A 27,278-nucleotide genomic window follows, 5' to 3' on the forward strand; every position below is an offset into this window, starting at 1 on the left:
TACTAAGTACTGTGTAGTCCATTATTGTAAATTCAAATGTTATCAATTCAATTCAATAATTCAAATGTTATAAATGTTAAATGGTCAGACAGAAGAGAATTATGAGGAAATACTATTAATATCTCAGTTTAAGGTGCAGCTGTAGCTCAGTTAGTAAAGCCAGTCGTCCACGGATCTCAGGGTCAGTGGTTTGATCCCCAGCCCTGGCTATATGTCAAAGTGTCTCTGGGCAAGACACTGAACCCCTAACAACCCATTCCCCTCCATCAGTTTCAAAGCCATATGTAAGGACAAGGTCTAAGGTGTGAATAAAACAGTGAGTGGGTTTATTTTCATTTTGGGAAAAACCAATTGAATCTAGTAATGAATTAAGTCATTCTCTATAATGACTTTGTCTGTACTAAGCATTAAATTGGATAGAAAATCTGAAAATTCAATCAAAACCTCTGAATATGGGACTGGAGGACGCTACACGATAACAAATAGAAGGGGTTTTTGAGTTTTCCAATTTAGGTGTAAGGCTCTCAAATGAGTTATAGCTATGTTTAGGTCTAGGGTTTATTTGTAAGCTGGAGTGGGAGATTGCTGGTATTCCTCCACCTCGACCTGTGCTTCTACGAACATCATAATTAATATGACTTGGGGGGTTGACTCGTTTAGACTGGCATATTCTTCCTGCTGCAACCAAGTTTCAGTGAGACAAAATAAATCCATTTGATGATCATTTATCAAGTCATTTACTAACAGAGATTTTGAAGAGAAGAGATATTTAATAATCCACATTTAATTGTTTTGGGTTTTGGTTCAATATTAGCAGTAGTCTTTATTTGTATTAGGTTTTTATGATTAACTCCCTTTGTGTTCATTTTTGGTTTCTAAAGTTTAGGTGGTAGTGGAACAGACATAGTCTCTATAGGGCAAAGAGCAGTGTGGTTAAGATCATAACATTCATTAAAATAATAATATTCCCTGGGTGAAAAGTTAGAATCCATAAGAGCTGCATTTTGTCTGTTGGTAACGTCAGATTCTAGAAGTATCTCAGCCTGTGGATGTGGTTGGGGGTTGGAGATGAGAATGCAGGAGAGGTAGCCACAGGTGTTTCCAATGGTCAGTCAGTCACCGCTGTGGACAATGTTCTCAGGCAACATCCGTGATCCCAGAAAGTTCGGGTGCAGTCCATCTTGCTTGAAGTACTGAGGACGATCCTAGAAAAGATTGAAATTGTCCACGTAAAAGAGTCCGTGTGCGGAGACTTGTAGTTGAAGCCATGTGTGCAGGCTGAGGATTCTGGAAAACCACGCAAACACCGCGACGCAGCGTGGAAATTGGGCCGACAATGGAGTCGCCAATAATCAGCATGGTCGGACCGGGAAGACACCGCGGTGGAGAGGTGCGCTGAGGAGCAGCATGTGTAGATGTAAATGTGTAGTCTATTACCTCATCTGGCACTGTCCACTCTGTGTGGAGGAGGTGAGCCCTCAGCCCACAAAAAACAAATGCAAACAGCAGACAAACTGTACCATAAGCACCACAACTACCATTTCAGAATAGCTATTTTCAAGAGCTATTTTCAAGTGCAAATGAAATGTTGTGAAATGGCTGATATTCCAACTCAGTCACTCGCATTGTCAAAGCCAGTACCAATAAGGGCAGGAGTAATCATAAGGAAACCTGAACTAATGATGTCAAAAATCTGTGGCATTATAAAGAATTTGCATAAATGTGTCATATTTAACAGCCTTAATACAGTGGATTTTACTGGTATTCAGATCACCTTTTATTGACAAAGTATGAAATCAAAAACAATGAAATCCACTTTGATTTCTGTAGTGGATGTGATTGTTCAGAAACGCGCATGAGCAGAACTGGACAAAGGTAATAGAACAGAGACATTTGACTTTTATATACAAACAAGATGACAGTGTAAAGTGACATTAAATTAAAATATTCAAGTACAACCAAGTGTATCTTAATATTTGTATTTAAATACAGTACATAAGTGTATTTATTGAAAAAAATAAGTAATACTGAAAACAGCAGAGAGGGAGACCAAAAACAAAGTAATCCCAAAGCAGAAGATCAAATACTGCTTTGGAAGTGATGAGGTAGGGCAGAGAGGGGACAGGTAGAAAAGGATGAACAATAAGATGAGTTAGAGGAGGGTAATGAAAAGGAAAATGAAGTGTGGGTGGTTCCAGTATGAAGACAATATCTTAGGGGAAATTGACATAGAAGAGATGTAGGGGCATAGAGGTACAGAAGATGAAAAAGTCAAGAGAAGATAGAAACACTTAAAATTAAAAAGCTGAAATCTGAGGAGAAAACAGACAGAAAAGCTGGAAATATGGGAGAAGTGAATCCATTTGTAAAACACATGAGAAATGGATTGAAAAATTTGTAAGGGGTGAGGGGAGTTGTAGGAGGACAATAGGACTCCAGTGTTATATTTTGGGAATATTAAAGGTAGTTGCTTCCTCTTGTCTTTTTTTTTTACTTGCATACCCCTTGCCTCAAGTCCTCATACTTTGTCTGTCCCTGTATTTGAAGACATCCTCTATGATACTTTCAGTGAAAATCTGATGCTAATTAAGCAGAAATTATAAATCTGTGTTCATGTCACTTAACTGCATCACATGCCAGAAGGTTTCATTTAAAGGTATGTTTTCTGGTCTACAGAGTGAAATAGTCATTGGTAGAGAATAAGTTAGACAAAGATTTTCATAAATGTATTTAATATCATTGTGTTTTATAGTAATTGGCATCAGCAACATATGACATAAAAACTACAGGCAGATCTAAAATAACTACAGCTTTACCTAAATGTAGAATTGTTTACTAAAGTTATTTTACATCTATGTCCCTCTGTTGGCTCTATAGTCTACATTTTCCTCTCCTATATTCATGATTTTGCTGCTTTATTTGCCTTTTGTTCTTTTATGCAGATGGTATTAGGTTAAAAAATATTATCTGCATTTTCCACTAAGAAAATTTAAACTAAATTAAAATTACTTAATAAAAAATTGGGATTTAAGGTCACTGTTTGTAAAGGGGGAGCTGATTCTAACCACTTTATGTGCTGACAGGGGGTTAACTGATAATGATAAATCCGCATTTACTACTTCATATTATTTTTATAAAAAACATTTTTATATTAAGACCACCTAGTGGTATTAATATTGTAGCTGAGTGGTGTATACTTAAAAAATCCTTCCTAAAACACAAATCCAGTTTCTCATAGTCAATAATTCAAGAAAACATAAATGTAAAATGTGTTTCACAATAAAAGCACACTCCTTAGGAGGGTAAAATGCAGGTTCACAAGTCTTCTCTAAAGTCAAACCACACCACATCAGTAGGATCCAGAGTCTCCCATTCCCTGCCTTGTCCAACAGCTACAACTGGTGCAAATTAATGAAATCCTAAAAATTTTAAAATAACTTAATCATGTACTCACATGTTCAATTAGTTAAATTTTTTACCAAATGCCATTTACATAATATTAGAGTGCAGGTATTTGGCTTTCTCATATTTATTTTAAGCATAAAGTAGTTTAATATCCACATCGAAGTTGTATTGAATTTGTCTTCCTTTTCTTTACATCTCTGTTTTCAATTCCTTTCAATTTTTAACGATAAGTCACTTAAGGCATACTTTAATTTACAGTCAAGAAGTCTGTCTAGTAACTTGCACATTGCTGATATGTAACGTTAGATTTTACAGTCCTCTTTGTGTGATTTAGGCTCTGCAAGGAGGGAATTCAACTCGATCATTTCAGTCTCCTTCCCATTCTTTTGTCTTGCGGAAAGACCTCCTTCATCAGTTATATTGTCTGTGTAAAGATTCAAGAAAAACTCTTTAGTAAATTACTTATAACAAAAGTATGTTTTGAACGGATAAAGTTGTATCACTGGTACAGCAGCTTGTGTAAGCAGGATGTCTGGCCTGCTCTAAGCTCAGCCAGATAATCCACAGCAGGACTGGAATCATTTTGTTCTACTGAAGGTCCCTCCAGGCTGATCTGCACCAAGTCTTCAGTTATACTCCAAGGCAGCTTCTTTGCAGAAAAACCTGTCATTCTGAAATGACTGAAAGGGAGAATAACATCATAACCTGCACCAACTCCAGTAAGTTCCAAGGGACAAAATAACATTTTTAAAATGTAGTTCCACTCTCACTTTTCTCTAGTGCAAACAAATTTGCATATATAGAGATCTATCTATGAGATTTTACCTTTTCTAAATACAGAGAGAGACTATATTAATTAACTAGGATCATATACAAAATTTCATGTTTGCCATATAACTGTCTTCATCAGTCAAAAAGGCCAGATAATGTGCTGACTTAAGCTTTGCTGCAAGGCTCTTGTTGAAGTTTCCTCCAATTCCTCCAATCATTTGTCACTGTCATATGTTGGATTTAATTCTTGTGCAGGGTATTAAGTTGCCCAGACTTCACAAAGGCCACATCTTCTTTTGCAGTATAACATGAAAAAATTAAAATCTATTTTTAGCTGTCTCATTTGTATCCATTTTGAAGAGCAGTACCTACTTTCTCACAGCCACCTGTTTTTTTTCTCACAATTAATGCATCTCTGCACAGTGCACATCCCCACGAGCTACTATTTACCAATATCTTATTTTAAATGAAAATTGCCCATAACAAAGGCCAACTTGCCAATTTTCTTTTTCTCCTAACCTTTTGCAGTACTTATGAAGTAAATGAGGTTGTCCCCTACAACAATCCGTGAGAATGTTCTCTGCCACTGAGGGTAGAAATTATATTTTCTAGGAGGATCAACTGGTATCACCACCTGGGACTTTATTGGCTTTGTTGTCTGTCTTCATCTCTTCTTCAGTGCTGACTGTATCAATTGAAGCTTCAGTTTCTGTCACACGAGGTCTTTTGAACTAATAATTATAGGCTTCATACTTTGCACAAGTTGCTAATTAACATTAGGTCTCTAAATATTGCAACTAACTGCATGTTAATACTTAACCTTTTCTACGGTCTTTGTAGGCTGCTTTGCCTGAATTTTTAAAATTTGCACACATTGTCTTAAATATTTACAGTTCTTAAGCATCTGTTTTTACTCTCAAACGTGAGTGCACTGCTTGCATCAAGGAGCTCTGCATCCAATTTGAAGACCTCAAAATTTTCACTCAGCTTTTGGCAGATGATGTGATTCTTGATGTCTTCATCGGACCATGATGTTGAGCATATAAAGTAGTTTGTAAAGTTTTATTGTGAAGAGGATGGGATGAGATTCAGCCTTTCCCAATCTGAGGCTGTGGTTCTCTAGATTATCCGATAATAATGGAAAACAGTATAATCCTTGTGCCAGACTGGAAGTGGGCTGCTGCTCCAAGAGAAGGAATTTGTCTTGTGGTCTTGGTCATGAAGTACAGCATTGACAGCCTGCGAGGGGCTGCATCTGCATTTGTGATGTTTTTTATCTTTTTATTTCACATTTACTTTTACTTTTCTGAACGTGCCTCTGCTAACATTATGTATGACCCGGATGTAATGTTATATCAGTGGAAAAACAAATTGTATCCAGTGTTATCAAAAGTAAAGTGAAAACAGATGTTACCCTGTCATTGTAAAATCAAATTCACTTGGTGGATGAAAATGAGAGATACATTTTGAGCTAAAGGGTCAGCTAAAAGCTCAAAAGCTGATACTGATTTCAGTTGCACATTTTTTAGCTTATTCAAGGCAGAAAACTTTAAAACTAATAGGTTTATATAAGACATTGTGCTTTGTAGGATTTGTATTTCATTAAAAACACAATTGTGCACAAGAAACAGGACAGTTTTACTTTTTGGTAATGTGTACTTAACATTTCCCACTTGTTGGTTTTAGCAAGTTAACCCCAAGAAAGCAGGGCACAATATAGTGCCCTGCTTTCTAGTTAACTAGTCCTTTCTAGTTAAATAGTCCTGCTTAACTGGCAGGAGTGAATAAAAGCATGAAAAGTAATGTAAAACTGGTACTTGGATATACAGACTTTCGTGAACCCTTGCAATCTGCCTACTGCTTTGTAGTAGGCAAGTTAGGTTAGCGGATAATGCAGTAGCTCTGGTAGCCCACGCTGATCTTAAACACCTGGCCAATAAGACATATATTTGCTTTTCCTGAACTACAACTTAGCCATTGCACCATACAGCCTACCAAGCTTGTTCTGTTTTTGAAGCTGGTGGATTTCTTGTAAAGGTTTGTGTATTAAAGAGGACCCAAAACAGGTGAGGGCGAGAAGAGGGTTTATGAAGAAGGATTTTATTATGGAACCAAAAACAAAAAAAAAACCTCACTACAAAAGGGAGGACAGGAAAATGCACACCAACAGGTCAGAGACTAAAAAAACAATGAATAGAAAGTAAATCAATAACTAAACCAAGTTTCTACACAAGAACCAACAGTGACCAAAACCAGAGAACCGAAACTCAATGCTAAAACACAATGTAACAGTCAATGGTAAACAAACACTAAACAGAAAACAAACCTCAAGAGTCCAAACAATGTCCAGTGCCCAGTAATGGGCGAAAACGAAACGGCACATTGCACGCTTTAAAAAAACATGTGACCGTGTAGAAACAACATTTCATGAAGCCTTTCAAATTTGAGTAGTTTACCACTAGGGGTCGACTACCAAGGAATAAAAAACAGTAACTGATGCTGCTGAGTCAGTTGACACTTGCACAACATAAATATTAAAATGAGTTTAGGCTGATCCCCAATCAGTGATAATGGTTGTTTGAAGCTCACCAGTTGTGAAGCGGTTTCATTCAATGACACTATGGAAGGATTGAAGGAGATATGGACAGAGAAAAGAAAAGAATATTTGAGGATTTAAATGAAAATTGGAAGGAGCATGAAAGAGACTAGGCTACTTGTGTGTGTGAGAAGTTTGATGTGGTGCAACTGAATTTAGTGAAAGGCATCATTTGCGATCTGTACAATCTTGCCTAGAAACCTCTCTTCATCCCTGCAACATACTGCAACCAATTCATCCCTTTAACCATTATGATGTGTAATTCATTCCCAAATGAGGTATAACACATGCATATAAAGAGTTACAATGATGTAATCATATATAAATAATGTATATAGGAGTTACAATTTGTAAATTTACATTGTGTCATTTGGCAGATAATTTTATCCAAAGGGACTTTGGACCATTTTTGTTTTTTAAGATCTGTAATGGAATATTAGGATTTCTGCTCTAGTATCCAGTAACCACAAACTACAGGCTCGGCACCAAACTGCCTGCTGGGCTTACGCTCAGTATTGGAGCCCCCAGATGCTGCTGTTTGAGCCCCAAAACCTTTCAGCTTTTGAGTATCAATGTGTCATGGTCCCAGTGCACTTCCTCCCCTTGGACTTTTATTTTGTGGCCTCTTCCTTCCCACTTCCTGTGCCTAGTTCTGTACTGTGCAAGTGGATGCCAAAAAGGCATTCATGTCTTTCTTAGGGTATAGACCCCAGACACAAAGCCAAACTTGGGTCTTATCCGGTTATGAAGGGACCCATCTGGCAATCTGTTCTCTGGGCGTGGGCCTCCGACATAGAAGGTCCAAACCTCAGACCAAACCCCTAGTCCCAGATACCCCTCACTCTGCCCTTGACACTACCCCTGAGCCTGCCAAAGCACCATCTGTCTCCAACCCAGCTAGCTACTTACCTGTACCTGTTTTGGCTTCTGTAGAGCCCACTTCACCGATGCCTGAGACATCAGCTCCTGTTTCTGGACTGGCTTCATGTCCGGTCGACGGTCTCCTTCACTCAGTCATAAGCATAACAGACCAGTCTGCCACTAAGCCACAGGTAGCTGAACCTTCTGTGCGTGAGAAATGCTCAGCAAGACAGCTCCTCCGGACCCCCCAGCCAGGAGCCTCTCTCCAGCACCACCTCGGAGCCTAGCAACTGTACCAGCTCAGGATGCTAGCCAATGGGATCAGTTCCTTGTCATTGATGGACTACTGAAGGTTCTCTTTGGGAAGATGGAAGCCTCCATCCGGGACCCTGCCGCCTGCTGTGCTATAGCTCAGCAAATGGAAGACCTTATTCTGTCTAGGTCTTGGGTACTGGACATGGAGCCTGCGATCAGATATCTGGCCCAACTAAGGGCATTCAGGGCTGAGAATGGACGGGAACAACCTCCCCTGGCCCAGAATCCCTCACCTGTCCACATCATGATCCCCTCTGTGCCTGCCTTCAGTCCCAGGTCAGGTAATACTCCTTCTTCCCCCGCTCCTATCTCTGCGCGGGCCACCACAACCTCCACTTCGGTCCCTGGTCCAGTTCCTGCACCTGCCCCTGTTCCAGCTCCAGCTTGTCCAGTCTCTTCTGCTTCTGTTTCTGACCCGGTACCTGGTTCCGTTCCTGTCAATGAGTGGGTTGACACCGTCCCTGGTTTTGATCCTGTTTCTGTTCTGGGGTGGCCGATGCCGCCTCAGCTCCTGTTCTGGGGCGGGCCGACGCTGCCGCCTCAGCTCCTGTTCTGGGGCGGGTTGACGCCGCCACTTCGGTCCAACTCCCTGAGAAAGTGGATGCAGCCTCTTGCGATTCTGCTCTGGCTCGTTCAGTCCCCGCTCCTTGCCCAGTTCCAGTTCCTGTTCCTTTTGTGGCACCGAGGTTGGTGACCGCTTGTCTAATTCCTGCTCCTGTTCCTTCCCCTGGCTCCGGGTCTGCCGAGGTCCGGCCCGTTCCCGATCCTGCTCCTGTTCCTGGCTCCGGGTCGGCCAAGTTCCAGCCTGGTCCTGGTCCTGTTCCTGTTTCTGGCTCTGGGTCGGTCAAGGTCTGGCCTGGTTCTTTTCCTGACTCTGGGTTGGCCGTGGTCTGGCCTGGTTCTGTTCCTGGTTTGAGTCGGCCGTGGTCTGGCCTGGTTCCTGTCGTCGTCGCAGGCCTCCTGCCCGGCCCCCAGAAGGCCCTTGCCTCAGCCCTTGCCGCCGGCCTCCTGTCGGCCCCCCGGAGGACCTTCGCCTCAGCGGCCGTCGCTGGCCCCCGGATGGCCTCAGCCGTCACCACCGGCCACCTCCCCAGCTCCCCACTGGGCCTCCTGTCCAGCCCCCGGAGGGCTTCTGTCGTCGCCGCCAGCCGCCTGCCCGGCTCCCTGCTGGACCTCCTGTCTGGCCCAGAAGAGCTTCAGCCCAGCACTCAACACTCTGAACTCTTAACAAACCTGACTCTTGCAATTCTGACCTTGTATTCTGGACGTGCATCTGTAACCTTTGGTCTGAGGTTTGCTAATATTCCTGTTAGCATTCTTGTTTGTCCGTGTCTCATTTGTTTAGTTTTTCTCTCCTGTTTAGTAATTATTGTTATCTGTGTCTTATTTGTTTAGTTTATCTCTTGTTGTTAGTTTCCTTAGACTTCCAACTGTGTTTTTACCTGCTTAGTGGTTTATGTTTATCAGGGTCTTATTTATTTATTTAAAAAAGCCTGCAGTGACTTTATTTTATAAGGATGTTTTAAAAAAGCAGGACTTCAGTCCCTCACCCAGTCTCCTCTGGTCTCAAAACTTTGTAGACACATCACTGCTGGAATAAATCTTGGGGCATCTTCAGCGAGCCAAGCTAACCTGGACACTCTCAGTTTAAGTAGAGGAATTCAGGCTACAACCTGGGGTTGAGCCATAACTGAAAGCCTCAGTGCAAGCAAGACCAGACTCACCAACAGCTTCTGTTCAGCAGCTATTAGGCTGGATGCTATAGGCTGGGGTAAAATACACAATACCCCCACGCTGCCCTGCAATGAAACCGAATTCTCCCCCTTTTTCTTTATCTCCACTTCAGCATGGACATGCACGCATACACAACACACACACACACACCTCAGTATCAAAGTACTTTACTCATACGCCTGTATGCTTCAAAATAAAGCTAATATTGAGTCATTATTCTGTGTATTTAACTGAGAATACTTGAAGTTGTAATCTAATCTGTTCAATGTCAAGCCTCTTAATTGCCATGGGCGTTACGGAGAGTAGTGCCCTTTTTGAGCTATTGCATTGACGAATATTGTATTATTTAAACTGCAATCTAATCTCTCTATTAGTGTAATATCCGTGTCTCTCCATATATTAACAAAGCTTTCTGTAAGATTATGTTACCTTATACTAGGACTGTACTCTTACACCTAATTTCTTTTTTCCCAGCAGAAAAAGTGCCTTCTTGTGTTTTTGTGTGGTATTTTTTATATAGTACATGTAGTGTCTTTTATGTAGAATTTAGTTTGAAATAACTGAGATTGTGTCGTACCCTGTGCCTCTAAGAAAAACCACTGAGAGAACCATGCAACAATTTCATGCACATGTCTGGGTTCATCTGTGAAAACAGCAAATAAAGAACTTGACTTGACATGGACACCTCCCACTAGAGATCTTTTTGAGGACATCCAACTGGCAAGAGAAAGCAGGGTAGATCTAACACACTGGAGAGACCACGTGTCTTATCTGTCTGGAAATGCGTTTTTATTCAAGGCTATTAAGGTGGAGACACACACGAACTGTGTGATAAACATCATCTCATATGTAGTTACTTGTTTTAATATTTGGAGATACATTTCCTAAACAAGGTTCAGTCCAAAGGCAAGTCTAAACTCCCTGGTTGAAGGGGGTATGGGAATGTCTAATGATCATTTTGCAGTTGTGACCAGAAGAATTTATATATTCCAGGTGCAATTTGGTGCAACAATGTGCAATGTTGCAGACAGGCAGAGGGGAGATGAGTTTTCGGAAAGAAAGTTTATTTCTGTGAAAGATGGAAAGTTTCAATGTTATTAAAGTACTTAAAAGTACAATTACTAATATTATAAATTGCCATAAAGATGCTGTCAAAGATAAAATTAAGTGACAGCTGATTTGTATCAGTGCAGCAGCTGCTAAGCTATTGCAGGCTGGTTATACTACACAGACTGTCTTCCTGTAAGTTAAGACTAGGAGGTTGGGTTGGATAGATGGGTCAACAAGGCAGAGAACTTCCAAACAGGAGAGCAGAATTCCAATTCCAGTGTGAAAGAGCTTTTTGTGGCTTTCCTGTTACAGGTCTCTTGGTGTCTTGTGGCATATCACACGATGAGTCAGTGATTTGAAGCAAAACCACAAGATTTTAACAGTCCCTTTTTTTATTTTGTGCCTAACCCTAAGTTAGGGACAGACAAGTAAAACAAGTAAGAGCTCTGTTCTTTTTTAATATTTGGACATAGATTTCCTAAACAAGACACAGTCCAAAGGCAAGTCTAAGACCTGTGGCCTTACTTGACATTCACTTTTTTGCTCACCAGCCACTGTGGTTAGTGGTTTACCAAAGAAGTAGCCAGTGAGTATTTTCACTTGCCACAATTTTTTGTTAAAAATTGAATAGAGATTATTGGAATAGAAAATCCCAACCACAAACAACCTACAGTTAGGGTTTGTCAGCATTATTGTCACCATTCATTGGGGAGCTGCTTTCTGATGTAACACAGATGACCTATATTCAATCAGCTGTCTGATTAACTTGGTTATTGCACTCAGCAAAAACAATATCAAGGTTAGCAAAAACTATCAAGATTATGTCCATATCGTACAACAGGTTGATAACAGTATCATTGCGACATGCAAATCTTTGGGTTTTGTTACACCTCTTATGTCCCACCACATATCTCCACTAGTTCATATCTCAACCATGTTCATTGATGTCTTTTTTACATTATTGTTTCATTTAGATTCATCTTGCCATTTCTATATGTGGACAAAGGATCAGGAAAAAAAAATTTATAGTACAATAAGCTAATGAGTGTTTAACCTTCCCTATATGACTCCACCTCTGAGCCCATATTTACTTATAGATCAACTTTTTTATTAATGGTCCAAGATAGATTTAGAGATAACTGTAGTTATAATATATCATTTCATGTTTAGCTTTGCTGGTCCTGCACAGATATTTGCAAACTGTATGATTCCTCTCTGAATTATCCAAACTATAGCTGCAAGTATTTTTGAACATAATTGTAAGTGACAAGGTTGAAAACTTACTTTCATCATCTTTTTTGCTTTACAATATTTTGAGTGCACCACATTTGTGGAGGGATAGCATGGCTGATTCAGACCTAAAAATCTATGTCACAGGACTACAGGGTTGGTCATTTTAGCATAACTGAAGTACTTTCATGCGTACATTATTTTTGGAGTGGGCTTGTGTGTGCACTCTGGTGCCAAGTGATGGCATGAAAATTGCCCTGCACCTGGATTTGCAATAAAAGTGAATTTGAGCTTATCAAAAATGAGCACCTCCATGTTTATCATTGGTTTGAATGTATCAACCCCTGATTGTACACAAAAATGAGTTTTTAAACCCTTTTTTACCAATGTGCAGATATTTCATAAGTTAACATATGTGTCTGTGTGCGTGTCTCTGTCTTTCTCTGTCCAGGATGAGGACTTGGAGACGGACCTTAATAAACTTGGTTATCATCCTGACCCACATAAACCTAAAGATCTACTGCCACAGTACAGTTTCCTCTGTCCAGAACTTTCACATGACTTTCAGGTATGTACGTGGGTATTTGTTACCTACTTGGGCCGAATACGTTTTTCCAGTTTCAACATAAAATGCCCTTCGAAAGTATTGGAATGACAAGACCCATTTATTTGCATTTGCTGTGCACCGCAGAGGTTTAGGTTTAAGATCAAAAGATGTAAATGACACAAACGTTTAGAATTTCAACTTTTATGTCCTGATGATTACATTGCATACAGTGACACCACATGCACTCTCAGGCAGCGTTGCAGTCAAGCTAAACAAAGGTGGACGAAGGATAAATGTACTGTATCTCTGGATATTCTGAGGAACTCTTTGCTCCTTTGTTCCTTTGCTGCTAAATTTCAATATTTATCCAGCCTTATTAATAACAACTGTCACCGCCCTAGGTTCTTATTTAGTGCCATTAATTCTGTAATTATTCCGTGCATTTCTGTGCTGATAGATATACCAAGAGCTACTTGTGATAAGTTTCTTAATCATTTTATTGCGTAAATAGTCACATATAGACAGGATAAAAATAATGTTACTCTTGAGTTGTCTGTCTGCCCAAATGCTCTGTTGTATTTGAGCAATTTTCTCTCCTAGCTCTTACTGATATGGTGAGGCAAGTAAAAATCTACTCATTGCCCTTTAGATATTGTTCCAGCTAAGGTTTAAAAGAGGTTTTTAATATTGTAGGGCCATGTCTTCTTACTTTTATTGACAACTGTCTTAGCAAAGGAGTTGTACCACAAGCATGCAGTGGTAATGCCACTTCTTAAAAAGCCTCACCTTGACATCTCATTTTAGAGCTGTGGGACTAAAGGTTTTTAATCAATTATAGACTTCTCTGGAAAATAATAACGCCTTTGAAGAATTTCAATCTGGCTTTAGATCTCAAATAGTACTGAATCAGCTTTGTTAAGAGTTCATAATGGCATTGTTTTATCTGTTGATGCTGGGAATCCTGCTGTGTTGGTGCTTCTGGATCTTACAGCTGCCTTTGATACTGTGGATCATGCAATCCTCATCTCTCGCCTTGCTCAGTGGGTGGGTATCCAGGGCACTGTTCTTAGGTAGTTCCAGACCTATTTAGCCAATAGAAAGTTTTCTGTAATGATAGGAGATACATCTTCTTTTTGTGCGTCTCTTTCCTGTGGGGTGCCACAAAGTTCCATTCCTGGCCTTATCCTTTTTTTTACTACATATGCTATCATTAGGGTCAATTATCCACAAGAACATTTTTCCACTGTTACGCAGATGATTCGTAGATCTATTTGTCAGTCAAGCCAAATTTGGACAATGCACTGCAGTCCCTGTTTAACTGTTTGGATGATCTAAAGCTCTTGCTGTCTCAAAAGCTCCTCATCTTGTGTGAGAGTAAGTCAGAATGTATCATGTTTGGCACCTCTGTTAAGGATAACGACTTAAACCTTGATTTTGGTAGTCTAGCCACTTATCTTAAAACATCAGTAAAGAATCTGGAGGTGATTTTTGACTGTGACATAAGATTTAATTAACAGATTAATTCTGTTGTAAAAGCTAGCTTTTTTAGGCTTTGCCTCCTGGCAAGAGTTAAGCCATTCTTATCTAAAAAACATGTTCAAAAGGTAATTATTGCCTTGGCTGCTCGAGATTGAATTACTGCAATCCACTTTATGTCGGTGTTTTTGCTATCTCGCCTCCAACTGGTTTAAAATGCTGCTGCTTCACTTTCAACCAACACCCCTATGCATGAACACATAACTCCCATTCTTTATTCACTCTTCTGGCTTGCAGTACATTTTAAAATCATTAAGAAGTTCTGAGATCAATGTGTAAAAGGTGGGGAGATAATGTGTTTGCTATTATTGCTCCAAAACTGTGAAACTCCTTACCACCTGAAATCTGCTGCATTACAGATTTGGCATCTTTCAAATCCAAACTGAAGACACATTTGTTCAAGCTTGCTTTGATACTAAGTAGTATACTAAGTATTTATATGTATTTGAATCATTGTAAATTTTTTTACTTATACTTTTAACTTCATAAATTATTTTAATCATATTGGTTTTAATCATTCTATCATTGTTTTTTATATTACTTTTATGCATTTATGGTTTTGTAGTTGCTTGCTTGGATAAGCACTTTGGTCAATATCCTGGTTGTTTTTAAAAACCTATATAAACAAAGATTTAATCGAATTATATTGAATTAAATTGTATCAGAACCTGAAATAATTCAGTGACTGTGGTACCATAAAGCAGCACTGCACTGGAATTGACTTTGATAGGTGATCAGTGTCCTTTTGTTCAAAAGCTGGTTTTTAACATGATTACATTACTATGTTAGTAAGGTTTGCGTTTACAAGTTGGATTTTTGGAAAGTGCACTTATTAATTTACATTGTTTACATAATGTTTGAAATTATTAGGTCTATTTGGTTTCATGCAGTGACTTATTGCAGTTGTTTGTGTCATAATTCCCTCAAGACAAATGTCTTAATTAAGAAATAAATGTTCCTTCATCTTTATATATGTATTGTTTTACAATAATTGATCCCCATATTAACAGATTTCTTTTTACCCTAGCGGGGTGAGAAACCCTATATGGTAATTTCTTCTTTGACTTTGATATGCCGCCTAAACTTGAAAGTTTTTTAAATCAAATAAGAAAAAAAGGTTCTCTTATAACCACCAACAACACTCCAGGATTTAAATGTAAAATATCCAAGTATTTTAATAGTGCCCTATAAAGGGTTGATAAATGTATATATTTGTAAGTATTAAACTTACAAATAACATATACACATATAATTTGCACAGTGATGATCAAAGTTATTTCCTCTGGGTTGGGCTGTGGTGACATATATACATATTTATCACATTATTTAGATAATGCTGTCTTTACAAGTTTTCATTGGATTGTAACCAGACTAGGATCAAATATTGTAAAACCCGTTTTGGAAATATACTTTCCAGGTTCTATGAAACATATGACATTAGTTGCCACAGAAATTTTAAATGTACGAATATTTGGACACTTTAGCAGGTGAGGCACATGGGTTTTGCTGGGTATATGATGGCCTCTGGTTTGCATCAAGAAAGGGGTACAGTTATAAAGTCACAGAGCCTGGCATCCATCCACATTCCTCTTGGAGACAGGTGCTTGTTTACTTTTTAGTTCAGCAGTTATTGTGATGAGCATTGTGCGTTATGCAGACAGCATTATGCAGACAGCTTTAGAGATATCCTTTGGCGCAGTAAGGTAGAGCGGTTGTCCACCAATCTCACAGTTGTTGGTTCAATCCCCATCTCCTCCAGTCACATGTCAAAGTGTCCTTGAGCAAGACACTGAACCCCAACTTAGTTGCTCCCAGTGAGTGTTGGCCAGCTGCATAGCAGCTCCCCCATCGGTGTATGAATGTGTGTGTGACTGTGAGTGTGAATGGGTAAATAAGAAGCAGTGTAAAGCGCTTTGAGTGCCAATAGGTAGAAAAGCGCTATATAAGTGCAGATCATTTACCATTTACCTATGCAACAAAAAAATGCAAAGAAAATGTTGAGATATGGTCTGAATGAAATCATTACTTACAAGGTTGAGCAGGAGGACATGACTAAATAGAATGCTAGAGAGAGGGAGATAATCTGTCACACAGTGTGAATGTGTGTATGTGTCTGTGCGTGCGTGTGTGTGTTTATACACATGTTTTTCTTCAGGACATTTTGGTGGGTTAGGGTCCTTAGACCTTCTTTCATCTTTCTCCCATTAAAGTGCATTAAGTTACCAAATCACTGGTCACAGAGCAACAATTTCAGACATTTATGCTGGAGTTTGTCTCCAGTATGACCTGTCCTTAAGCTCAGTTTATTTCAGGGCAACCCTGCTCTTTTTCTGCTGAATGCTCCACTGTGTTCACTCCCTCGTCTTTTAACAGTATCTTTTGTTTGCTACTGAGCAGGTAATAGAAAGTACATTTTTAAGCTTTTTAAATAAAAACAATAGAATTTCTTCATATAACAAGTGAAGACTTAAAACAATATCTTTTAATATTTGAATATTTCCCTACTACAATTTGTATTCATTTTCAGATAGGTTTTTGCTCAACCCGTGTCAAAGCATTGTAGTCCATAGAATACAACAATTGTTCCGTGTGCCAAATAACAAGGCTCGTGACATTTTTACAGTAGGTAATTAAGGTCAGCTGCATGTGTTACAACCTCACTAAGCTTCACTCAGACTTTGTTCCACTTTGTTGGAATTTGGATTTTCTGGCTCTGATAACAGATAACAACAATGATTAATAAACATGTGGGCAACATCATGGCCACGTTATAAATAAATGAATAAATACAATGAAGCACTATACACGTTGTATGAGGCCTGTCCTGATTTCTTTAAATGTGACTCCTGAATCGTGTGTATGTGTGTGAGAGAGAGACTGTGACTGTGTGTGCCCGTATCTGTCTCTGTATGAGTGTGTTGAGACTGAAATAGATTTAGTCAGAGACAGATGAGAGATAATGAGCAAGTGTCTCAGTCCATAATATTTTATGTCACGATACCATCTGACTTGATCCATGATAAATGTATTAATACCTGATTAATAGGAATTACATTCATGCTAATATGTCAGAATATATTAGGGGATAAAATCAGGCCCAAAAGCTTTTTATCTTGACATATTTTCTGCATTATAAAGTATATGGTGACTAATTATTTATACAAGAGGAATGTGAAATTTGTTAAATGAACCATCATACATGTAAACTGAATGTATCTAACTCTACAGAAAGCGAAACCAGTGTTGTGCAGAAATGATGTGTCACTTATTTGCTTACAGGTGATATTCATCAACAGAGCATGTTTGTGCCCCTGTGCAAAGATGTGATTATTATAACAGCATACATGTTTATTTTTTTTTTGGTTTGTATTTACAATGGGGCAAAAATTCTGTGAGACAGAATGTGGAAAAAAAATCCAGGAAATCACATTATAGATTTTTAAAGAATCTATTTCTAAATTCCTGCATAAAATAAGTATTTGGTCACTTACAAACAAGCAAGATTTCTGGCTCTCACAAACCTGTAACTTCTTCTTTAAGAAGCTCTTCTGTCCTCCACTCATTACCTGTATTAATGGCACCTGTTTGAACTCGTTATCTGTATAAAAGACAACTGACCACAGCCTCAAACAGTCAGACTCTGGGAGCAATTATTAGAAAATGGAAGACATACAAGGTCATTGATAATCTTCCTCAATCTGGGGCTCCACACAAGATCTCATCCTGTAGGGTCAAACTGATCATGAGAACAGTGAGGAAAAATCCCAGAACTACACGGGGACCTGGTGAATGACCTGCAGAGAGCTGGGACCAAAGTAACAAAGGTTACCATTAGTAACACACTACGCCGACAGGGAATCAAATCTTGCATTGCCAGACGTGTCCCGCTGCTTAAGCCAGCACATGTCCAGGCTCGTCTAAACCTTGCCCCTGACCATGTGGATGATCCAGAGGAGGATTGGGAGAATGTATTGTGGTCAGATGAGAGCAAAATAGAAATGTTTGGTAACAACTCAACTTGTCGTGTTTGGAGGAAGAAGAATGCTGAGTTGCATCCCAAGGACAACATACCCACTGTGAAGCATGGGGGTGGAAACATCATGCTTCATGCATCATGCATTTTTCTGCAAAGGGGACAGGACGACTAATCCATGTTAAGGAAAGAATGAATGTATCATGAGATTTTGAGCAAAAACCTCCTTCCATCAATTTTTCCATCAATTTCCATCATCCATGATGGTTTTCCAGATATAATAAAAATGCTTGTTCACATGTTTGGTCACGGTCAATTAAACAAAGCATGTAGCATAAAACCGGTGTTTTGACAGATGCCAAAGGCCTTTGAGTATTAACTGTAAACCAACATATGTGTCTTCTAGGAGCTGGATCGAGATTCAGAGCCAGAGCAGAGTTCAGCATCCTCCTCATCAGACAAGGAAGCTGTGCTGCTCCATAGTTTCCCTCCTCATTCCTCCAAGATGGACAGAGTGGGGAGCAGCAGCAGCTCACCTACCTCTTCCTTAAAACTTCATGCTGAAACAGAAATGCACACAGAGAAGCAGGCATCAGGTCAGAGCCAGGTCAAAAAGAGACCGATACTCAAGTTTCACCTATTCCATTTAACATGTAATAGTTAAATGATTGCAATCACCAAATGATTACCATTTCACTGATGTTCTGATAATTTTTGTACAAATAGCTTCAGGGGAAGTAGGTGCAAAGAGCACACAGGAGATGCTGCAGCTTCTACACTCACTCTCCACCATTTCCACCTGCATTCATCAACAACAGTATAAAAAAATCTTCAGATGGAATAATACTAATATAAGTGTGTACTAGCTTTTTTCAATATATTTCTGGCCTGGAATTTATACAGCATTAACTTTGTGCATTGATGCTGGAATTCTAAACAAAAATATCTCACTTCTCTTCATCTACAGTCAAGATTGTTTTTACTTCATAGTATTTATCCATACATCAAATAATAAACTGAATTTCCAATAGCAGGGACGTGGTTGAATGGAAATAAAATACAATGTAATGACTTGGAAATAATCTGAAACCTATTCTTTGTACGTAAATTAAACAAACACAACATATCTAACGTTGACATTTGTTTTCTGAAAAACATTTGCTCTAATTTAATTTAATACCAGCAACAACTTTCTGACATGCTAGGCCAAGGGATAAAAAGACAAGAAACTTTGTTTATTACATCTCATAACTAATGAGGTTGTTATACAACAGGTCAGTTTTATGATTGGGTATAAAGAGAACATCAAGTTGTGTATTTCAGAAGTAAGAGTGCAGGGAGGTTTAACTACAAGAACATCATCAGTATCAATTGTTTTGTCCTTCTTTCTCTCTAGCTGGTGCCCAGTTAGAAGCCCAGGATTTCCACAGTCACACCAGCATTCTCAGCACCAGTTCCAGAATCAGGACCATAGTTAGAGAGGCAGCGTAAGCTAAAAGTTTCAATTCTCTCTCACTGTATGTGGCTTAAAGTTTTTTTAAGGCCAAGATGATGATTGAAAGCAAAGATAATCTGATAGCAGAAAAGAAATATGTCAAAGAAGTAATAGAGCTCATCTGAAGTCAGTGTGGCTCTTTTTGGCTCACACACAAAATTAGATGGTGGAATGGGTAAAGACCTCAAATGTAAAAACCAAACAATTAAAATCTACTATGATAAAGCAACTATTGCTCTTCAGTTTATTGACCCTCACATCCCATCTTCTTCACTGTGGCTGGTTCATGTTGTTAAGCCCTGTATTGTTCCAGCTGAGAGAAGTATGTCTTGCTGCCATTTATAATAGTATGAATATGTTCAGTATGAACAGTCCCACACAAAGACTCACTCACCCACTTGTCTGTTGTTAACACCACCACATTAAGGCCATTAGGTACATTCTCCACATGCTAGTAGGCTAAGTTGGTCATTATCATGTGACATCACGCACTGCTTTTTCATCCAAGTGGGTAAAGTGGGTAATAATAAACAAAAGAAATGGACTAACCAACAACGACTTAAGTAAATTCACTGACTTATAAGTGGGAAACGAACTAGTGACTTTATATCTCTTATCACATATTTTAAAAGTCCCACAAACATAAAGAAAATAAGAAACATATTGTATGTAAATTGAGGGTTGTTTGCAGTTGCTGCTGAGCTGACCTGTATGTGGCACTGGCTTTGAAGAAATCTTCTTGTGTTGTGTGTCACCTGCCAGTTAGTCTGTTACAGAACAAACACAGCAGCCTGTCATTCTCTTTTCTAGCTCTATGTTCCATCAGTAATGTCAGACTATTTTCATCAGTCTGACCTTTGTCAGAAATGTTAGGTGTCTGATCCCTGTTGTGTGTGATTGAATCAATATAACATTTTCACCTGCTCCAACTTCCATTTTCACATTTTGACAAACTTGCTGTTTGGCTTTGATATCTACAGTTGCCCTCAAGGACAAAGCACATATAGTATTAGGTTAGATAAGACTAGATTTAGATTTATTATCATATTTGCAGTAAACTAAAAGTTACCCAGAACAATGAAATTACTTTGCATGTTCCCATACTATAGAATAAAATAAAGACTAAAATAAAATGAATATCTGTTCTATGCAGACTTTAATGTGTAAATCTTTCAAGGAGGGTGAATAATATACACTACCATAGGCTGAATTATAGTCATTGTACTGTATTAGTATCAGTACCCATTAGTAGATCGTCAGACTTAATGCTGGTGCTTGATGTGGTGTTAATAACACCTAGCCAAGGTGGCAAGACATCTGACAGCAAATGCCATTTCCACACCTCTCATTCTATAATTTTACAAAGCTGGTCTCAATTATTAGTTTCAAACAAACATGACTTTGAAAAAATACAGTTAAAAATTTGACATTAGTCAGAATGACACACTTTTATAATTTATATACACTGCAAAAATGCTACCAGAATTAATATAAAATTGTTTATAAATAAAGTTAGTCATGATGCCTTCAACAGTAGTGACTTTTTTTGCTGACTTTGGGTGTATAGGTACTGTAAGTTACTAATTCTGGAAGCCTTAGAAGTTTTTTTTCTTCTTGTAGGGGAGAAGGCTCCTCAGGTCAGAGGGGGAATGAGTGGGATGATGAAGAGGACGAAGCAGAAGAATCCCACCAATGTGCCATGATAGACAGAATACTAGAGAGATGTGGAGCCTGTATTCCCCATCATGAACCCAAGTTGTACTGTGCAACAGCCGCCAAAACAAAATCTATTCCAGGGTTTAGGATCTTGGCTTTCCCTGACTTTTGGGGTCACCTCCCACCAACGGGACATGAACCAATGGCTCCACGGAAACCCAACATCCAGAGGTACACCATGCTCGTTTACATTTTCTGTAACTGATGTTTATCAGGTAACATATAGGGTTGGTTTAAAAATAAATAATTATGTATAGTTCTCATGTTAGAGGACTTGGAGAGTCACCTAACTTAAACTAACTTACCATTCTGATGAGTTTACAGGGGTGGGAGGGTATTTTGTAGAAGCCGGTATTATTTAAATATGATTTATTCAAGCCAAATATAGTTTACAGTTGATCCTATTAATGAAGCAATTTGGTTGCCTTCAGGTAGCTGTGGAGAAACAGTAATTTTTATGATCTGAAGCAAGCAATAGTCAATTGCACATGTGTGATATCCTTGTACGAGATCTCCTCATTTTGAGGAGAATTTCAGAATATATTCTTGTCCAAACATTTTGTAAATGAAGAAACATGTCATTGAATAACGCAGTGTGTCAGGATGATGTGTTTTAACTGTCTTTGGAGAATAACAGAGTGCTGTGGCACAGGTAAATAAGATTATCCAGGCTGCAGACTGATGGACCTGCGAGTAGAGGAGTGTAATTGTTGACTTTAGTGCCTGTGTTGGGATTATTGAAAATACAGTTAATTTAGGAAATGACCATAATAATTCTTTAATGAACAGAAGAGCTTTTTATACAGTATATGGCAGCTGTGGACAACAGATGTCAGAATAAATCATATTGTTATATGGTGTAGTGCTTCATCTAACTATTAATGTTTTTTTACAGACATTAATTCTCTGCAGCAACACAAACTTGCTATACACTCAATACTTTATACTCGCCACCTCATTGTTTTTATCCTTCTTTCTGTGCTGCATGACCGTGCAGCACTTGGCACCAAAATACTTAAAGTAAGTAAAATAAATTTTAATTTCAAGAAACATTCAGATAAATTCTGATGCCCTTTTATTGGTCATTTTAAATGTACGTACACAACTCTCCCTGGAGAGGTAATGCTTATACCATATTTGATCTGGACACTTGTGGGTTGTTATTTATTTATCCATGGTATTATCACATGGTCTGCTTTTATGTATGTGGATATGCATAAATCATGTGCATAATTTTATGTCAGATTATTGATTCTTAATAGCATATTCAGCAACACAATCACATGCAGTTTCTTTTTTTTCCCACAAAAGTTTTGACTGATGGAGCTCAGCTCAGTCCTCCTACCACGTGAAGCTCCATTGAACCTTTCAGCAAATCCTGGATTGCATTAATTTCATTAAATATTTAATTAATGGTGAATGTCATTAATCTGTATTGGATGAATATTTGGATGGAAATTTTTTTTATCAACAAGGCCTCCAATCTGAACACCCATATAAGTTGTTTGTCTCTACCCTCTCATATGGCCCTTAGAAGCATTTGACACCTATATCAGGTAATGTAACTCTCTTGTGGTCACAATTTCATCAGCAACAGAAAGCTGTTTTGACCTGTATTCAACCTCTAGTGTGCTTCAGGAAAATACTCTGCTTTTTATACACAGCCACCAACCCTGACCTCCTGCCCATAAGAGTTTAAACTTACCAAATTCCTGACCACGTCATGTTCATTACAGCCATTAGATGTCACCCAAATGTAAAACCTTTCTGTGGGTAATTGACAGGCTGATAGGTCTCACTAATTACTGTCTTCCTAGGTCCTAAAGTGTTCCTAAAGTGTTCCTTTCTGTCATGTTCCATTTTCTCCATGGCCATCTGTCCTTTCCTTATGCCATTATCGACTTTCCAGCAGACATGGTAGGTATACTGTAATATCCCTGCTCTATAGCTGTCTCATTGAAATTGTCTTTTTTACATCCCTTCCCTCCATTCTTTTGAATGTGCTTCTATGACAGAGTAGTAGAGAAAAAAGGAGCTGTGAGCAGAGTAATGTGTGTGAAAATCACACTGCATTTCAATGTGGCTCTGTTCATTTCTATGCAGATTGCTGTTGAGTGCCCCTTTTTTAGCATCAGACTCAACTTCAAGTTCTATATACTGTAGGTTATTGAAAAAAGGAGGTTATTTAGAGGTGCAATTGTTACAACAGCTTTCTACACTAAACGCTGGAGTAATTAGATATATAATTTTAATTTAATTTTACAAACATACTCATGTAAACATGTTTTTACTCACTGTCAGGTTAAAACTCAGATTTCTCAGATCTTATTGGTGACTGTAGCTTTGCTAAAAACAAAAGTATAGGTGAGAGCTATGTATACTATTAGGATTGTCAATTGATAAAAGTTTTTTATTGCAATTAATAGCATGAGATTTCTTAGTTAATTTCAATGAATCGCAAATTAATTGCACATCTTTTATCTGATCAGATTTTATTGTGCTAACCATGAGTTGGCCATAACAAACACCATCTTTGAGCATAGTGTTGTTCCAAAAGGTTCTCACCCAACAGCGTCACATAATGAGGAGTCCCAAGCCATCAAATTTCTCTGCTTTGTTACATCCTTTGACGTATTATATTGATGCAATATTTACCCCTATGCATCATTATTAGATGCTCTAAAACCACCACTGTTTGACACGATGGGAACAACGGCATCTTATATTTATCTTGGACATATGACCAAGAATTTCTCCAGTATTCTGAGTGAGGCTGGGAACATGGAATATGAGTGGACCAAGTTTCAATCCTTAATTGTGAAGTAGTTAAACATGGGGTGGGGTCAGCAGGTTGTTTGTGACTGTGTAGAGGCAACCTGAAGACTCAGTGGAATCAGAAATACTTTATTAATCCCAGAGTGTAAATTGCTATCACCCCAGATGCTCTATGCAAGAGTAGGAAGTTTCACATAAGAAACTAGATACAGTATATAAACATAAAATGAGAATCAAATACAAATAAAATATAAAGTTACAAATTTCCAGATAAATATGGTTCTGAATCACAGTATCTGATCTCAGAGGGAGGAGCTATAAAGATTGATGGCCACAGAGAGAAATTACTTCTTTTGGTGCTCAGTAGTGCACGTCGGTATGAGTATGAGTATGAGTCGTATGCTTCACCAGAAAGTCGTACAGAGGATGGGAGCCATTCTCCATTATTCCTCGAATCTTTCTGCTTGACACTGCTGTTAAAATGTCCAGCTTTATTCCCACAGTGTGTCTGGCCTTTCTGATCAGCTTAATGAATCTGATATTGTCTGCAGCTCTCAGTTCACTGCCCCAGAACACAACAGCAAACAGAATAGCACTGGCAACCACAGACTCATAAAACATCCACAGCATGGTTTAACAGATGTTAAAGGACCTGAACCTCCTCACAAAATACAGGAGGCTCTGGCCCTTATTGTAGAGTGCTTCAGTGTTCTTAGCCTAGTCCAATTTGTTGTAAATAAACACTCTCAGGTATTTATAATCCCGCATAACTTCCACATTGTGACCCTGCATAGAAACCAGAGCCACCAATGCCTTGGCCCTACTCAGATCCACAACCACTTCCTTTGTCTTTGCCACAATGAGCTGCAGATGTTTCTCCTCACATCATGTGACAAAGTTATCCACCACATGTATTCAGACTCATAACCCTTACACATATGGCATCCAACTGTGATAGAGTCATCAGAAAACTTCTGATGGGGGCATAAACCTGGTAGCTGAAGTCCATGGTATAAAGAGTCAACAGGAAGGGAGAGAGAACTGTACTTTTTAAGGCCCCTGTGTTACTCACCACTCTGTCTGACACTACGTACTGCAAAGGCACATACTGTGGTCTGCCACTCAGGTAGTCAACGCTCCAGGACACAATGTGAGGATCTACCTGTATCACTGTCAATTTCTCGCCCAAAGGAGCTGGTCCAATGGTGTTGAAAGAACTGGAGAAGTGAAAAAATATGACCCTCACAGTTCTTGCGGGGTTGTCCAGATAGACATATGCATGGGTCAGTAGGTAGATGATGGCATCCTCAACTCCTAACTTGGAGTTGGTCGATGAACTGGAGGAGGACCAGGTGGGGCCTAACTTTGAGCCGAAGCCGCTCCAGGATGAGTCTCTCAAGGGTCTTAATTATGTGTGACGTAAGTTGCAGTACTCCGAGACACTCTTGGGTCGCATTGTCGTTGGCACTGGAACAACGCACAACATTTTCAATAGCTCAAGATATGGTAAAACATTCCACAGCGCTTGGCACCACAGGGCCATCAGGGCCAGCAGCCATGCTGGTGGCGCGTTTGTTCAGCTGTATTCTAACATGGAGAGGTGTAAAAAGGGCACGCTGGGAGGTGGAAAGCTGGAGTCCACATTCAGAGACAGAAGAGGGCCATTGTAAGAGGTATTAGGAGAGGGGGATCAATGGCCACTACAATTGGTGGAGGCATTATATGAAGGGGGAAGAAGCGGTGGTGGTCGCAGACAGGCCTCAGGAGAGTCATCAGAGGCAGGGGCTGCATTATCAAACCTATTAAAGAAGAGGTTAAACTCCTCTGCAAGCTGGTCTGAAACCTGTGATGGTCCTTATACCACTCCAGACCTCCCTCATGTTGTTCTGCTGGAATCTCCACTCAACCGTCCTCCTGCAGTCTTTAGCCTCACAGATCTTCACCTTCAAGCCCTTCTGGATAGCCCTCCAGATACTTCCTCTTTATTACCCCCTCTAAAGGCCCTCTTCTCTTGATTCAGAATGTCTTTGATCTCTTTTACCCACGGCTTATTGTTTGGGTAAAGCTGGGTGGTTCTTTCTGGGACGATGCTGTGTACACAGAAATGTACGTAATCTGTGACACACACTGTCAATCAAGCCTGTCAATGCGGTTCACAGAGTGCATTCCAGTCCATTGCCTCAAAACAACCCTGCAGTGACACATAACTTTCCTCTGCCCATCTCCTCCCTGACCTTATTCACAGTCAGTGAGGTCACAGGAAGCCTTTTAACCGGGTAAGGTTGACAAACACCAAGTTGTTATCAGATCTTCCCAGAGAGAGAAGGGGGGTAGAGCTGTACATGTCCTCCACATTTGCATACAGAAAGTCCAGGGTCTTCTCCTCTCTGGCCTTACAGGTCGACACTGGGGTGAATTTGGGGAGTGTTTTGTCAATTTAGACATGATTAGGGTCTCCTGTGATTATTATGTTTAGTCAACAGTCCAGCTATTGTAGTTTTGATGATGTCACATCAACAATACTACTGCACAGTAGCTTTTTCTTTAAATGGGCTTTTCCTAAATTGGCTTTTCCTCGGCTATAGTAATCCTTTACCTCTGCATCCCTGGTGTGTTTACCTCCTGAGTTTAGCCATCCATTGCTGTGGTCTAAATGGCCAGTTTCAGTGCTAACAGCTGATCCCTGGAGTAAACAATGTGGTGTTGTTAAGCGACGACTGACTGGCAGAATAAAAATAGCAATTCGCTGTGGAAAAACAGGTCAAAATTCTCTAAGCAAGCATGTTGCACGGCTGTTCAGGAAGTAAGAAAATAAGATAAAAAGTCAATAAAACAATAAGTAGGAGCAGAGCAGAGCAACTGAAAAAGGCTTCATACACCTTGGCACACTCATTTTCTGAGGAGGAGGCAGAGCCTGAAAACTCAGGAGAAAGTTAATACATGGTGCTGGTTTGAGGTCTCTAAGATAGTTACAGAGCTTTTTAGAACCAGTGCTCTAGGTGTGGCTGTGATTTGACCTGAGATGCCAAAGGCCCTAGACATTTTTGGGCTGTCTTGGCTGAAATCCCTGTGTCACATGCGCCGTCACAAGAACAGGTACATTGCTTGTGGACTGGTACACTCATGTGATTGTCAAATTTAATAAGGGGAGGGTCTCCTCCAATTATTGTGGTATCACACTGCTCAGCCTCCCTGGAAAAACCTATGCCGGGGTACTGTAAAGGGGGCTTGGACTGATTATCAAACTTCACATCCAAGAGAAAAATTTAGATTT

At 39.4% G+C, this 27,278-nt stretch overlaps 1 protein-coding gene across 1 annotated transcript in view; it reads left to right on the top strand.

The window, feature by feature from the left end:
* LOC137126228 (cytosolic carboxypeptidase 4) overlaps positions 1 to 27,278 on the top strand; it is a 112,627-nt gene that overhangs the window by 34,263 nt on the left and 51,086 nt on the right. Inside the window, exons 10-13 of the mRNA XM_067502761.1 lie at positions 12,414 to 12,530; positions 18,425 to 18,614; positions 19,415 to 19,505; positions 21,134 to 21,400. Of these exons, the coding sequence (XP_067358862.1) occupies positions 12,414 to 12,530; positions 18,425 to 18,614; positions 19,415 to 19,505; positions 21,134 to 21,400 (665 nt within the window). The remainder of the gene's footprint in view (positions 1 to 12,413; positions 12,531 to 18,424; positions 18,615 to 19,414; positions 19,506 to 21,133; positions 21,401 to 27,278) is intronic.

Source organism: Channa argus, chromosome 4 (genome assembly GCF_033026475.1).
Source record: "Channa argus isolate prfri chromosome 4, Channa argus male v1.0, whole genome shotgun sequence".
Classification (NCBI taxonomy): domain Eukaryota; kingdom Metazoa; phylum Chordata; class Actinopteri; order Anabantiformes; family Channidae; genus Channa; species Channa argus.